At 46.6% G+C, this 14,929-nt stretch overlaps 1 protein-coding gene across 1 annotated transcript; it reads left to right on the top strand.

Annotated features, from left to right (window-relative positions):
- The first annotated feature begins 368 nt into the window (after window positions 1-368).
- Window positions 369-14,112, top strand: CCDC92 (coiled-coil domain containing 92). The gene is made up of 4 exons (XM_057422064.1): window positions 369-387; window positions 11,213-11,359; window positions 11,707-11,748; window positions 12,596-14,112. Exons 2-4 carry the CDS (start codon window positions 11,230-11,232, stop codon window positions 13,369-13,371), a joined length of 948 nt encoding a protein of 315 aa, XP_057278047.1. The 5' UTR covers window positions 369-387; window positions 11,213-11,229; the 3' UTR covers window positions 13,372-14,112.
- The last annotated feature ends 817 nt before the right edge of the window (window positions 14,113-14,929 follow it).

Raw genomic sequence — 14,929 nt, forward strand, 5'->3', positions numbered from 1 at the left:
TGCACACCGTTGTGTACACGACACCGTAGTGCACACTGTTGTGCACACGACACGATAGTGCACACTGCTGTGCACACGACACGATAGCGCACACGATGGTGCACGCTGTTGTGCACACGACACGACAGTCGCCTCCCCAGCGCACAAGACCGTGCCCGCCCCGGCCGGTGTCCGCGCGCGCCCCGCCCTTGGGCGGGGACAAGGCCGCTGCCGGTGACAGGGCTGACACCCCCCGTTGCCATAGCGACGGGCCGGGCTGCCGCAGCCGTACCTGCGCCTGCGCCGCCGCCCCCGGTCCCCGCCGCGGCCGGTAAGTGCGGCCCCGCGGGGCTGCTGCGCGCTGCTGGCGGCGGCGACGACTCGGCACGGCCGCGGAGCAAGGAGCAGGTGAGGCGCGGCCCCGGGCCGGCTGCGGGACCCTGGCGGCGCACGGCAGCTTCCGCGCGTCAGCCACGGGGCGGTAACGGCACCGCGACCCCGGGGCTGGGCGCGGGACAGGTGAGCGGCATCGCCGCTCCCTGAGGGGGCTGAGGCCTCACCTCCTCGCGCACCCGCCGCCCGTCTCCTGCGCGGCCCCGAGAGGGGATCGGGGTGCCCGCCGGCCCCTCTCCGCGGTCGGTCGCGGTGTTGGGTCGTAGGGGGGAAGAGCGGCCGGTGCGGCGGGGCGGGAGCAGCCCGGGCGGGCAGCCCGCGGTACTGCAGCGGCTGAGGTGCGGGACGGGCTGCTGCTGCCCGCGGCGCGCTGGCGCTGCACCAGAGTGCCTCCTTCCCTCGTCTAACAGGATAGAAGGCCCTTTCCCTGGTCTCTGAAGCACCGGAGGAGAAAATGGGTTATCCTGCTTCTCACTTCGCCCGCATCTGTCCGTTGGGTTGGCTCGGCACAGGGCGTTCCTTTGGTTTCTGGCTGTGAATGTTTCCCCGCTCAGGAGGGAGCGCTCCGCCCGGCCGCCTCCCTCCCGCGGCCGTCTGCGCAGGCAGGCGGGCATCAGCGGCGCTGCTGACCCCACCACACCCGCTGGGGCAGGGTGAGCATCGCATCCTTCACCGCTGCCTTCTGTAGGGTACGCGTTCACTCGGAAAGTGACAACAGTGTTGTTTGCATGAGTTGCTCTGCATCTCTCTGCAAGAGAGGATGGATGGATGGATGGATGGATGGATGGATGGATGGATGGATGGATGGATGGATGGATGGGTTTTGTAGGGAGTAGTCTCATGGGTGGGTAGGGAGTGGTCCTCATTTGAGATGAGGTTTTTTCTTCTGAGGAGAATGTCGCTTGTGGCTGTGGCAGCAAAGAAGTGCAGGGCGTCCTCAGACATGGAGGTTCTTCCAGCCGCATAGATGTTCTGTTTCCCTACGCAGGACTTGGGGTGGGACAGCAAGGAGGAAGGAGGGGCCGCTCCCACTGTGGACAACAGTGGTATGCGGTTTTGCCTTATTAAATCCTGTAAGGCTGAGACAGTGAACGTAAATAAAAGCACAGGAGCTGAGGCAGTGCTGAGGTTGGAATTGTCTGTTTTGATCTGCATTGCAGGTGCATAAGAAGCATCCAGGGTATACTTGTTGGCTTTGTCTACATGGGAAGGTGCTTAAGCTTAAAAAGCTTTATTGATGCTTTTGAAATACAAATTACAAAATTAAATTTAGAAAGACAAAAGGATGCGACTGTAAATACAGTCCCTTTTTTTATGTAACTTACTCATTAGTGAACATAATTTTGTGGTGCTTTATTATGAGTGAGCCTGTGGGAGACATTTATGCTCTTAAACTGCACCTTTTGATTTGTTCTATTTAAAGCAGGTGCTTTGTAAGCAGGTAATGGCAGACTTGTGATATTAATTTTTCAAGCTTTTGGTTGTACTGATGTTCCAGCAGTTATTTTCAGTGAAACAACAAAGATCAAGAGGTCGCAACAGGAATGCATCAGCTGCTTCAATAGAAAAGATGAATATTGGCTAAACTGATGCCTAGCTGCTTGTTTTCATCCTATTACTATACTTCTGATTAGTGTATCTGTAAAGTTTCCTTTCCCCATCCCTCTAGGAAAGATGGAAGTCTCATGACCAATCCAAATGCTATATGTAGTTTTCAGTCCAGAAGTTGTTTCAGACTCTAGAACAGCATCTTATTTTGTTCCTTGAAGCTGTTTTCCCTTAGCGCAGGTTTCAGGTATAATTGCACACTGTCAGGGCTTTTAAATTATTTCTGTAAATGTATTTTTGTCATTTATAAATGAAAAAAATACATTTGTCACTTGTAAATCAAACTGTTCCTCTGTGTGCCCTAATTTAGGAGGCTGTAGGTGTTAAATACAATATGTTTGTTCATCCAGATCTACTACATTAGTCAATCCTTTAACAGCAATAGGCAGAAGGAAAGCTTCCCAATGCTATTATTCCAGAATGTGCACTGTAATATAAAGTAACTTTTTTTTTACCATTATAAACAGTTTAATAGAGGGAATACAGTTATGATAAACTGGTTTGCAAGTTTACTTTTGCTACTGTCTCATTTTGAAGTGTCTCATTTCTTTTCTATGGCGTTTAAAATGGCAAAACTTTGAAGGATTGCTTTTATAGCCTCAGGATTCACAATGCATTGGAATACTTGTGTAAACAGAACACTATCATGGAATTCATCTTCTTATTCATCTTGAACCTCGCTTCTCATAGTGAAGTTTAAAGAAATGTAGCAAATTGTGATTTACTTTGCACAGGGAACAAACACCTTCAACTCTCTGAAAGCATGTGTAATGCTTGAAAATTGGTTTTGCTGGTGAGTGACACTTTCTATGTATATTTGTGCATCTGTATGTATCTGTATGTCTGCTAGTAACTAACAGTAGTGGCTTTTGATGAGCAGTGATTTACCAAAAAATGAGCATTTTGGATAACCTGATGTTGTCAGGGGAATAAGTATCTTCTGACTAACCAACGGCATGGCTTTTCCTAGTGCTGGTTTAGAAAACAAAGCCACATATGAGGAAAGGAAAAAAAATCTAAGTATATTTGTGTTGAATGAAGATAGTTGCATGAAAGGTCTCGGCTCTGGCTTTCTGCAGCCTCCTTGGTGTCTGCTGCAGCACAGTAAAACATTGTGAGTAGCTGTGAAATAAGAGAAGCACAGACCTAAGTCCATGTCTTACTGCAGCTTCCACACTGTTGCTACTGGTAGGAATATGCTGCAATAAGCTGATATCATGTAACCATAAGCGGCATTGTCAGAAGTCTCTGGCAGAGCCTGTGTGTCCCTGGGAACAAGGTACCGAGTGCTGCTGCCCAGAGCCCACAGAGCTGCGGTGGGGAGGGTGCCCTTTGTTCAGGCAGAAATGTTATCACCACAGCTCTGGTTTCCTTTGCATCTGCAGCAGCCAAAACAATCTCTCTGCTCCCTTCTGGTGCACTAATGTGACATCTGGAAAAGGAAATGAGGATCATGAATAGTGAGCCAAGTCTGAATGTAACCCCCTACCCCACTTCCTCCCTGCTGTACCTCTCCTCTGATTCCTTCACTCGAAAAGGCCTGGCATCCTTTATGTATCCTGTTGGTTGTACCATCTTCCATGGATGTGTGCCTGATTAGTCTCTGCTTGTTGTTAAGTGATACAAAAATTGGCTTCCTGTAAACAGGGATGTCTGGCAGTGTGATGATGGGTGTTATTCAGTATCTCCATGTGATCAATGGATAATTGTGTCTAATAGTGTTTTATGGTGATCTACCAACTCATTTTTTATTATATTAAAGGGCATGGTACTACAAATGGGAGCAATGCATTTGTTTGCTACTGTGACAAGATACTGGTGAAAACAATGTCCTCGGAGTGCATCAGATCTTCTCAAGCTGTTTGTGCAGGTGCTTTTAAATAACCCTTGGAAAAAAAAGCCTTTTATTTCGATCGCTGTTTTGTGCCTGCTATTGAGAAGCATGTTTGTTCTCATTTCACTCCCAGAAAGCCTTTGGTTTATGCTTAATGTTAAAATACGTTGCTGCTTGTTGGTCTTAATTATTTGGATGAGACAGGATTTCAGATCAGTGTTATTTAACGACATTGCTTGGCTGAAAAACTCTTTAAATTTCATGCTTCTCCCTGAACAGAGCAATAGGTGCCTCTGGAAAGGCGCCAGGAACAGTAGCTCCCTGTAATCTGAGTCAGTGCCCCGAGGGAGGGCACAAAAGGTGCAGAGTGCGTGGTTTTATGAAGCAGAGGTGTGGAGCTCTAGAAGTGTCCGTCTGCCTGGAAAAATTCGTGCGAGCGATGCCATTAGCAGCAGGTTGCTGAGTAATAAAGTACCTGTGCTGGTTTGTTTTGCAAAGCTTGATTCAACAGTTCTCTTGTCTCCATTTGAGGTACCTGGGTTATGTAAGTAAGAGTATAAAGCGTCTCCTTGAAATTCTTTGTCTTGGCATCCTATTTACTTAAAAAATATGTTACATTTGCTTAAGGAAGGACTTAGCCATAGGTCATAACCACTACTAAATTTCCTGTCGTCAGCTCTCAGAACATTTACTTTAGCAAAGTGGAGAGCAATTTTTCTATGTTTGATTGTAGTTGCTGTTCTAAAATAATAAAATCAATGGCTTATGAAACAGCAGCACAGAATAATGCATTAGAGAAAAGCGCACTCCTCAGCCTGGTAAACCTGCCTGCGGAACAGTTGTGCTGTTCTGCAGAGCTGCTGTTACAGTAGCTGTTCTCTGTAGATGGCTCTCTCCGAGGAGAACAGATTTATTTAGCTGTAAGGCTTTGGTGCCTTTTGCTGTGTTTCACAAGTACTCCAGGTAAGCTCTGGAAGTCACCTCTCCCGCACGAGCTGCAGCTCAGGTGAGCCCGGTGCTGGTGCAGGGAGCAGTTGTGCCTGTTCCTCCCCTGCCCACCTTACACTCATTATTTATTGTTTTCCACTTTTTCCCTGTGCTGCCTGAACCCAGCACCTGAAAAAACAGCCAGTGGGAAAACAGGTTTGCTGTCAGCAACACCCACCCACTTCCCTGACCTGGTTCACTGAGTGACCAGGAAGGTGTTTTTGGAGTATTTCAGAAATGCAACAGTAAGGTCAGGCTCAGAGCATGTAAATGGAATGGGTGAGACACAGTCACAGCTAGGCTGGCTGTCTAAATGTGTGCTCGCAGGTTATTTGCCTGTTATGGGGGAAAGAAATGCTCAAGGCTCTCATGTGAAATCAGTGTAGTAATTTGCTTGGTTTGTGTTTCAGCGAGCCTTCAGAACTGGCAATTGGTTTTACTCAATTCACATGTTACTCATCATAGAGAATAAAATTAAAGAACATGAAGTGTTCATAGTGGATATTTGATATCTGATAAAAACTCTGTGACTTTTCCATAGTATAGCATGTGTCTAAGCGTGACTTTGGAGTTATACTTAACATACCCTCATACAGAACCCTCTCACAGCCACCTTACTAGCTTAAGTCCTGATTCAGCTTTAGCTGAAGCTGGAGAACTTTCTAGTGACTTTGAAAAATACATAGTCAGGCTCAGTTTTGTGTGTAACACTGATACGGTGTTAGTCGGGGGAACTGAATATTATTCTGACAAAAGCAGTTGGCTTTACTAAAAAGACTAAATGTGCCTTTGCAATAGTGTAACTGACTGGATGTTATTGGGGTGTAGTCTGTGTTCTATGTCTTTGATGGAGGTTTTTAAAATATCAACCTATTTTATCCTCAGAATGGAGGAGCGAATAAAATAAAGGCCATTCATCAGGACTGTGTGTGAGAAAGCATAAGAGAACCAGCCTGTTCCTCTAAATTACAAAGTAGCCTTGCCCATGAGGGTCAGAATAACTGCATCTGTGTAAGGTGCCACTGCAGGACCATCTGATTTGCCTCTCAAAAGTCTCCATCCCAGTAGTGATCTTAGCATCTCAAGCCTGGGGTTGGGTGGTCTCAAGGACGCGGAAAACTCTGAGTGAATCATTCCTGTTAGTCCTTGTGATTTCAGGTAGACAAACAGTAAGTGAACAGCAGTTTCAGTGCAAAGTACCAGCTTGTTCATTTAGAGCATCTAGAAGAATTAATTACTGCTACCAGGAGTGTCCACTTAATTGTTCTTCCTGCTGCCAAGACAATTGCTGTAGGAGTAACAAACAAATAGTTCTCTCTCTAAATACTAAACCCTGTGCTTCCTCAGGGACATTCGGAGATTCACTGTGAAGAGTCTGCAGGATCCCTGAGCAGAAAACAAAGGGGAAGCCAGGCAGAGAAACAAGGGAGTAAAACAGCATCAAAAAGGAGCTGAGAAAGCAAAATCATCCCCTTCCTCTGGGAGGAGAGTGGCACGTTTCCTTTTCCCCTCAGTTGTCTCCAGGAAAGAACTGCTAATTTTGCTTGGCTTAAAACACACAAACTGAAAGAATATGAAAACAGTAATTACACAATAATTACACGTCAGCATTGTTATACTTGAACACTGAAGGCAGGGAAAGAGGGGGTAGTGCTGTTGCTGGAAGATGTACTCCTTTATGGTAAGGGAGCACTGGAGGAGGGGAAAGACCTTGTGAAGGTGGTTGTGTAGGCCTAGCACACAGAAAAGCGTGACTTCAAGAAATATTGAACTAGTTTAAGTGGTTTAGTCTAATGCACAGATGCATGAGGGGGGAACATACGAGGCTGTGATTAAACTGTGGTGTTGCTGGACAATGGAATGAGGTTGGGGGAACTGAGAGCAAATGTCTGAGCAGAAGGAGAGCAAAACCCTCGAGCTGGTGTGGAGACTGCAGGGTTTCCTTTACTGTGTCCTTTGGAATAAGCTGAACCCACACTTCAGGGATGGCATGACTCTGGAGATGGAGAGCTGATCTAAGCAAAGAACAGCCAAGTGTCCGTCAGATGGGCGTTTTATTATCAGAGCTACATTGTTTGGAAGTGTTTGGTCAGTTCGGTGACTGCCATTAGAACACAGACTGGCTGAAACTGTGAAGGTTTTTATGAGAGGGCTTTGAAACTATTTTGTATAGCATGCAAAAATCATTTGGGCAGCTTTTGACATGTTTTGAGGGGACACTGGCTAAATACCAGTGGAGAGGAAAATGCCTGCCTGCCTGCCCATACATGTTTCAAGAAGACTTGGAGATGTGTTAGCAGAGAGGTAACACAGCTTCTCAGGTGATAGCCACCCCATCCATGTAAAAGGAGGTTATTCTGTTTTGTTGAGTGGATACCAAGCAGGAATGAAAACGTTAAATAACTGTGGTTGTCTGGGCTTCGTTCCAGTAGCTTCCTTTGGACTGTCTCTAAAGTCATAGATTAGCATCTCCCTCCTCTTCTCTCTCAGTGGGTTACAGAGATGCTCTGATTCTGTGCAAAGGCACCTAACACTCAGCCAGATGCTCACTGCCTTGGAATATTTTGAGCTCTATCCAAATACTTAGGATCAGAACAGGCCTGGAGCCTGCACGTCCTCTGCAAGGCAAAATTTGGTGTTAAAATGGTGGCAGCTCTTTACAGTGAGCATGAAATGAAGTTGCATTTTGGAAGCTCTTGTTTAGTATTTTTCATTTTCAATTTAAGATTGATTGATTTTTTTTTTTTTTTTTTTTTTTGTTCCCTTCTTAAGGGAATGTGCACTTTTAGAGGAGACTGAGCAGTTCCTTTTTAAAGTGAGCTTGCAAGAATGTTGTTACCTTCTCCACTTCACTGGAAGATGAGGGTTTAGATGGGTGCAGCAAGGATTAAAGTGTTGCACTTAACATTCCCAAGAGAATGCTTTCCATTTGTTCTTCCTAGACTTTATTAAAGAGAGATTTTGAATCCATTGTTGGAGGACTCAAGGCTCAGTCTTTGAGCTGTATCTAGTGGTGGTGAAATGAGAAGGTTTGCATGTTGTAGGGGTTGAATGCAGCATCCCATCCAGATAAAACATGAGTAGCTGTTTGGACGCTGCTGGTATTCAGCACAAGTCTTCCTGCAGAAGAGGAGGTATGTTACCATCATGGCACTGAAGACTGCAAGTCCCTTGTAATGTTTTATCATCCTTATCAAATACCATCTGCATTCCTCGTGGGAGTTTGCCAACTTGGCATTGCACAGTTCCTATTGTGTGAGCAGAGCAAACTCTGGATTTTGATTTTTAAAGTTGCTTTGGAGACAAGGGAAAAAGGAGTGGGGAGCCATAGTGATCCAACTGCTCTGTGGTCTATGCAGTTACAGCTTGCTTCCCAGCATTGGCTTAATTCATCTGTAGGAATCCAGCCAGAGACTGGTTGCTTGGAGAGCTGTCCCATGGATTTCCATGGTGAGGGAGCAAAGATTGCTCATCGAGGCTCTTAAGGGCTAGTTGACTTCTGCATTTTGCTCTTTCTCTTGCACTTTTACTTTTGGCTGCACGTTCTGCCTTGTTTCAGAGCAGGAGGTGAAATCAATTCAGTGCATTCCCCAAACTGTTTTATAGGCAGCTTTAGGTACAATTTGTGGCTGTGCGTGCTACACACCAAAAAACAGCAGGTTAAGGATTGTTAAGGAACTTGGAGTAGCTGTAAATCCCTCTCAGCCATCTTCCTGGAACTAAATCAAAGCATCTGCATAGGGAAGTGGTGGGGAAATGTTCACTGACTTGTATTAAAAGCAACTATTATTTCATTTTAATTATGTTTGGGGTTTACTGCTGAGTCTCTTCCCATTTGAGAACTTTATGAGACTGTGGGTCAGTAGGTGTCATCGTATCCCATGAGCTGCTGACAGATTTGAGACTGACATTAAACGTTTTCTGTAATTCATAGCTTTCACTAATGGTATACTTGAGGATGCCAAATTAAAGAGTGGCTGTTAATCTGGAATGGCTTTTTCAAGTTCCCGTGCATGGTTTAACTTTGTGACAGTTGTGAATGTTTTGGCTTTAAAAACTAGTTTGTAGTTTTTCCCTGGTGTCTTTTGATCTTCACCTGACCTAAATAAACAAGGAAGTCGATTCTAGGTTTAATTTTGTGGTTCCAGATTTGATGTAAAATAGGTATAAATTGACTTGGGGCTGGGAATATGTTATCGTTAATACTGATTTGTGCAATTCTAAGCAGGTTTTGTAGCAAAAGCATCTGTCTATGCAAGACAATTTCCCCTTTCCCTGTGCTTATGGCAGATGGTTTTGGCTGTTCCCCAGAGCACGCATGCAGGGATTACACAGTGTTCATATGGCCTCATAAAAAGGATGTAACATATAAAACGGTATAAAAAGCCATGGCTGGGCAGGGTAGAGTCAGTGTGAACTGAAGCTGCTGCCTGCAAACTCTGTGGAAGCTGTGACCTTCTCTTTTCCTTGAAGGAAAGGCAGGAGATGGGCAGACAACGAGGCTGCACCAGCACAGGGAGCTGCGGGAGGCTTGTGGGAAAGTCAGCCCCTAATCCTGTATCCTCAGAGAGAAATTGCGTGATGCAGAGGGGCTGCAGGTGGAATTCCTAGTGAGCTGACTTTATTGCTCTCACTTGTTAACCTACCGGATGCTCTGGTGCTGGTAGTTCTTGTTTTCTTCCTAAGCCTGGAAAACCAGCCTGCCTCTGATTATTTCCTTCTTTTTCCCTTCAGAGCAGGCTGTTCCTAGTGTGATCTTTGAGATGCAGGAGATCACAGTGAAGTACCAATAGAGGAGATTCATAGTGACAGCCTTGGTTTGCTTTTTCTAGCACTTAGAAACTGGTTTTTAAACAACACTTTTATTTGCAAGGACTGAGTTACAAACAGTGCTTGTTGCTGGTGGTGAAGCCTTTATCTGCTCAGATGATAGTTACAGGCATAAAGCCACTGTTAGTAACCATTGTGAGAGTAAAGGCTTTGGCATTCCAGGCGTAGGCTGTTCTTTCACCTGGCACTGCCAGTGCTCAGAGTTTCATGTGGAAAATACATTTCTTGATGAAATCTCCCCTCTTTAGCCTTTTTGTACCAGACAGTGTGAGCTCAGAAATGGGGGGGGCATGGCCTCCTGCAGGGTTTATTCTGCTCACGTACTCAGCGGGTAAGAGTAGAACGATCACGTAAGAAAGTGGATGAATCAGTAAAGCTCGTGTCTGAAATCAGCTTTGGGAACAAGGTGATGTCACTTTGGAAATGTAACACAGTTCAGATATCATCAGTACCAACAATTAATGGTGCTGATGGACTCTGAGGTCCATCTTCAGATGGTCGTTAATGCATGGGCAGTGAGGGGGTACTGCAGTGGCAGTAATGGAGCCGCTCTCAACACATCATAGAGCAGAAGCCTATGGTACAACTTGTTTATTGCTGATCTGGCTGGAAACGTCCTTTGAGAATATCTTTGGTCCATGATTTTTGCTGTTTGCCAACGATGGTGACTACAAAGTGACCCATTCCGTGCTACAAAGCACAAGTTGACACCAGTGCCCTCATTCTTCTTGAGCACTGGATTTAATCTTTGATCTCGGTTATAAAGTAACTGAGTGCTCTGGTTCGCCCCTTGCGCACAAGTGGATTCCTTGAAAGTCTCTTACACCCTCGCCTGATTTTTTTACAGTTAAATACATGTAGGGATAAGTCTGGTGTTGTTTTGGGTAGAAAGTATGAACAGAGCAGGGCTGTGTTCGTCCAGGACTGACAGCAGTGTTACTGTGTGTGCTCTACCAATATTAAACTTGCAGAATCAGGTGTTTGTCGTAAAACTACGTACCAGAAAGAGCCCAAAGGATAACACCTGTGGTGAGACAAGCCTGTTAAGGGCAGCCATGGGACAGAATTAAGCTCTCTTATGCACAACGTGTGGTCCCATGGTTACAGACTGTGGCTGCAATGCCATCACAGACAGTTGCCCAGGCAACAGGAGTCCTGATTCTTATCTGTGTAACCTAAATACTGTGATTGTTCTTACAGAACTACAGTGATAACTGAATTTAGCCTTTCCACCCTAGCCACTGATGCCTTATTGGGAGCAGCAGAGGCCTTGCAGCACAGGGGCCCCTCAGCATCCTGCACTTTACCATTCCTGTCTCTGAGTGTGAGCGCTGCCGTAGCCAAGGCCCAGTTTTGTAAGGCTGTTCTGCAAGGAAACTGCTGTGGCCTGGAGTATAAATGAGGCTTTCTATGACCTTAGAGCACTTTTAATTGTAATAGTCATGCAAGAGAAAAACCTTTCGTGGTATTTGCTTGATTGCCTCCCAGTGCAGCTATTCCTGCTGAGCCTGGCAATAGAGAGAGGATCTTCATATACGCAAGATAACCCACTGATGCAGTCCTGCATCTGTTCACTGGCAGGGTGACTACATGTCAGGATGGCGACTTCCAACCTGGAGAACCAGCTGCAGAGCGCCCAGAAGAACCTGCTGTTTCTCCAGCGAGAACACGCCAACACACTGAAGGGCCTCCACGCCGAGATCCGGCGCCTGCAGCAGCACTGCACAGGTACCTGGGAGAGGACTCGGCCCATTCAGTGCTTAATTCTGTTCACAGGAATGGGGTGACTGCTCCCTCCTCCAGCTGTGACACCACCAGCATGCATTTAGGGTGATCGGCGTGTATCTGTGAATGATCATGATCATGAAGTAAAGATTAATGTGTTTATTTTCAAAGCTGATAGTTCCACTTCTTTTACAGACTTGATAAAGGGCAGTGGCTCTCCTGCTGTTGCTTCAAGTTGGGGGAAGAGTTCCCTGTGTTTTTATTGAAGTGTGCTGTTGTAAATGTGCTCTCTGGGTGGTGCATGGGGTAATGATGATGTTCTAACGAAAAACCCCAACTTTTCTCCTCAGATTTAACCTATGAGCTGACTGTAAAGAGTGAAGACCTGTCAGGTAAGGAACAGCACTTTTCTTCTAATGTTCATGTTAAACTTCCTCCTCTGCTTCAGTGTCTGTATTTTCTCCATCACAAGTAGGTGAGAATACTTTGCACTTGGGATGTTGACTGTATAAATTCCAAAGGTACAACAGTAGTTTTCTACTTTCCAGACTTACTGTTATTTATGAAGTAAATGTCAACAACTTTACCAAGGTCACACAGGAAATCTTTGAGAGCCAGGAATAGAGTGTAGAACTGCTGACTCCTCTCTCTTACCAGACTAGTTAGCTCCCTGCATGCTGTATGGGAACATAGGATGTTCATCTAGGGGCAGAAGAGTGATACTGTTATTAGCTGGTACTGTAATTACACCCTGTGTGTTAGCCTGCCTGTTCCTGATGTGTCCTCAGTGTCAGCCTTAGTGAGAAGTGTTAGCCTTAGAGTCACGGGCTGCAGCTGCCTGTGGAGAGGTGAAGCTAGAGCCTGAGCTCCTCTTCCTGGTGAGCTGTGGCAGCAGCTCCGCCACCCTTTCCAGCCAGGCTGACATTGGCAGGGGGAGAAGTTCCTCTTTAATAAGCAAAGGATTTGCAAAATAGCTCAGATTTTCATCAAGTTCAGGCATGGTTTCTGTAATCCCTGTTCCCCAGAACACGTGAAGCATCTCTGCTTGGTATCAACGCCATTAAACCATGGTGAGTGGCACCATTTCCTTAAAAGCTGTCCTGTTGCTTCTGAAGAGGCAGTAATTTTCAGAGCATTAGCTGAAGTTACTCTTTGGGATGGCAAAAGGAACCCTACTGCACTGTTTTTCCTAGTGGCTATTGTTAACTTGAAGCACTTCTGCTTTTCCTGTTCTTCTAGAAAATGGCACTTCAAGAAGTGATGAACTCAAAAGTAAGTGCAAAGATTTGGAAGCTCAGCTGAAAGCCAAAGAGGCTGAAAACAGTGAGTTACTGAAAGAACTCGAACAAAAGAACGCAATGATAATGGTGCTGGAAAACACCATCAAAGAGAGAGAAAAGAAGTATTTGGAAGAGTTGAAAATGAAAAGCCATAAGCTCAATATGTTGTCGAGCGAACTAGAGCAGAGGGCCAGCACTATTGCCTACTTAACTTCCCAGCTGCATGCGACTAAGAAGAAGCTGATGAGCTCAAGTGGGACTTCGGAGGGGACCCCTTCTGGCAGTCCCGTGCTGTCCAGCTATAAGCCGTCCCCCCCCAAAGACAAACTGCCGGAGACCCCGCGGCGCAGAATGAAGAAGAGTCTGTCGACACCGCTGAACCCCGAGTTCGAAGAGGCCTACAGAATAGGGTCGGATAGTCGGAAGCTGCTGTTGAGAGAGCCCGTGGATGCCATGCCAGATCCCACCCCGTTCCTCTTGGCCAGGGAGACGGCAGAGGTGCATCTCATTAAGGAGAGGCCCTTGGTTATTCCACCCATTGCTTCAGACCGTGCCCCGGGTGAGTCGCACAGCCCGGCCCGAGAGAAGCCGCACAAGGCCCACATTGGGGTGGCGCATCGCATCCATCACGCCGCGCCAGCCCAGCCCCAGCCGGAGGTGGAAACGCTGGCGGTGGATCAGGTCCATGGAAGCAAAGTGGTCAGGAAGCACTCAGGGACAGACAGAACTGTTTGAGTAAAACCACTGCAATGCTCTGTTCTGTTGCTGTTTATGCACTGTGATCCTGTAGGATAATTAGCACCTGCAGTAAAGTTTCTTTTGACGCCCCATGCATGCCAAACTTCTTCCAGATCCATCATTAATAGATTACTCTCCTCTAAGGAAACCTAATAGGACTGTGTTCACATGGCAAGGTGTATAACTACTACATGCTGTGGCCAAATCAGGGGTACCTGACCGCTTGCTTCTGCGCACCGCTCCATCTGTTGTAACCACTCGTGTGGACGAAGGTGCGGGCTGCGCTGTGAATCACTATTAGTGCAAACAAACCTAAGTAGAACGGCTGCCAGCGTTCCAGCTGCCGGGGGCTCCTTTGGCTTCACATAAGCACTTCGCACCAACCTCCATGGCAAAGCCTTTCTCACACTAGTGTTGAAGAGAGTGCAGAAGCACATTAAAGTGAGCGAAGTACATCGTCTTCTTCATGTGCACCTGGCTGCAAACTCTGTTCTTAGTTTCTCTGTCTCAAAGTCCTGAGTGTCCCAGTGAGCATTACTTGATTAATCCCAAATACTTTGGTTTGTGGCTTTGTTTAACACTGGGGGGGGTGAGGGTAAAGCACTCTTTTAAAGGGTTAATGATCTCAGAGTATGAACACGGGGTGTTTGGGGGGCGTTTTTGGTTTGTTTCAGATTTTAACTGAATGGCTCCATTACACATTTCACTCTGTCAGCACACTGCACTTGTAGCACCTTCCATACTGGCTCAGAGCTCCTTTTCCAGGGAGAGAACGCACCTGGCTGTCCAATATGGAAATGGGTCTTTATGCTCTAACCTGCACTTTTTTTCTAAAGGGATGATTTTTGTTTCCCAAAAACCCTGAGTCTTGTCTGGGCACTGTCAGCCAGTGCTGGCTTCTGCCAGCCTGGAAACTGAGCTGTCCCTCTTGAATGTGTGTCTTAACAGTTAAGTGATGTAACCAATTCCTACAGGAGGAGAACCTGCCATCCTGGAGTTCTGTCCTTGTGGATTGGGATGGACCTGCCTTGCACTTGCCCCCATTCCCCTACTCCTTTCTAGTGAGCAACAGGTAGACCCAGTGGCTGTTAGACTACTTGATTCTTTTTTATCATGTATTTCCTAGGAAAGAAAGGCATAGTGGGAGCTGTGGGGTTGTGGTTTGAGGAAAGGAGCACAAATTGACCATTCTTCTTAAATTGTGATCAGCACCTCCAGCTCACCTCTGCTTCACTCTCGTCTGCAGCCTCTGAGCAGGAGCAGCAGGAAACGATGGCTCCCAAATGCTGCTAAGCTTATGATGTGCCTTTAAATATTTGGAACGCATAATCCCAGTGAAAGCTGATGAAGGATCCCTGCCTGCCCTCTGTCCTTCCCCTTCCCAGCTCTAGTCTGCCCCGTAAGCTTTCCTGCAGCTGTGTGTTGGTGTGTGTCCCTCAGGAGCTGTGGATCCCTGCCTGTCGGCTCTCCCAAAGGCACGGGCAGGATGACAGTGGCGCTGTCCATGAGCCCGTGCAGGCAGAGATGGAGCCCTCAGGCATCCTGGGCCCACCCC

Source organism: Pezoporus wallicus, unplaced genomic scaffold (assembly GCF_028554395.1).
Source record: "Pezoporus wallicus isolate ANWC-B61680 ecotype Strahan unplaced genomic scaffold, APGP_CSIRO_Pwel_v1 contig_12728, whole genome shotgun sequence".
In the NCBI taxonomy this organism is placed as follows: Eukaryota; Metazoa; Chordata; class Aves; order Psittaciformes; family Psittacidae; genus Pezoporus; species Pezoporus wallicus.

What these genes read in the sequence shown, in the direction of transcription:
- CCDC92 (XM_057422064.1), top strand. Translation starts at nt 11,230, where the DNA reads ATGGCGACTTCCAACCTGGAGAACCAGCTGCAGAGCGCCCAGAAGAAC. An exon ending in CCTGCAGCAGCACTGCACAG is followed by an intron (nt 11,360 to 11,706) that starts GTACCTGGGAGA and finishes TTTTCTCCTCAG; the next exon opens with ATTTAACCTATGAGCTGACT. An exon ending in AAAGAGTGAAGACCTGTCAG is followed by an intron (nt 11,749 to 12,595) that starts GTAAGGAACAGC and finishes CTGTTCTTCTAG; the next exon opens with AAAATGGCACTTCAAGAAGT.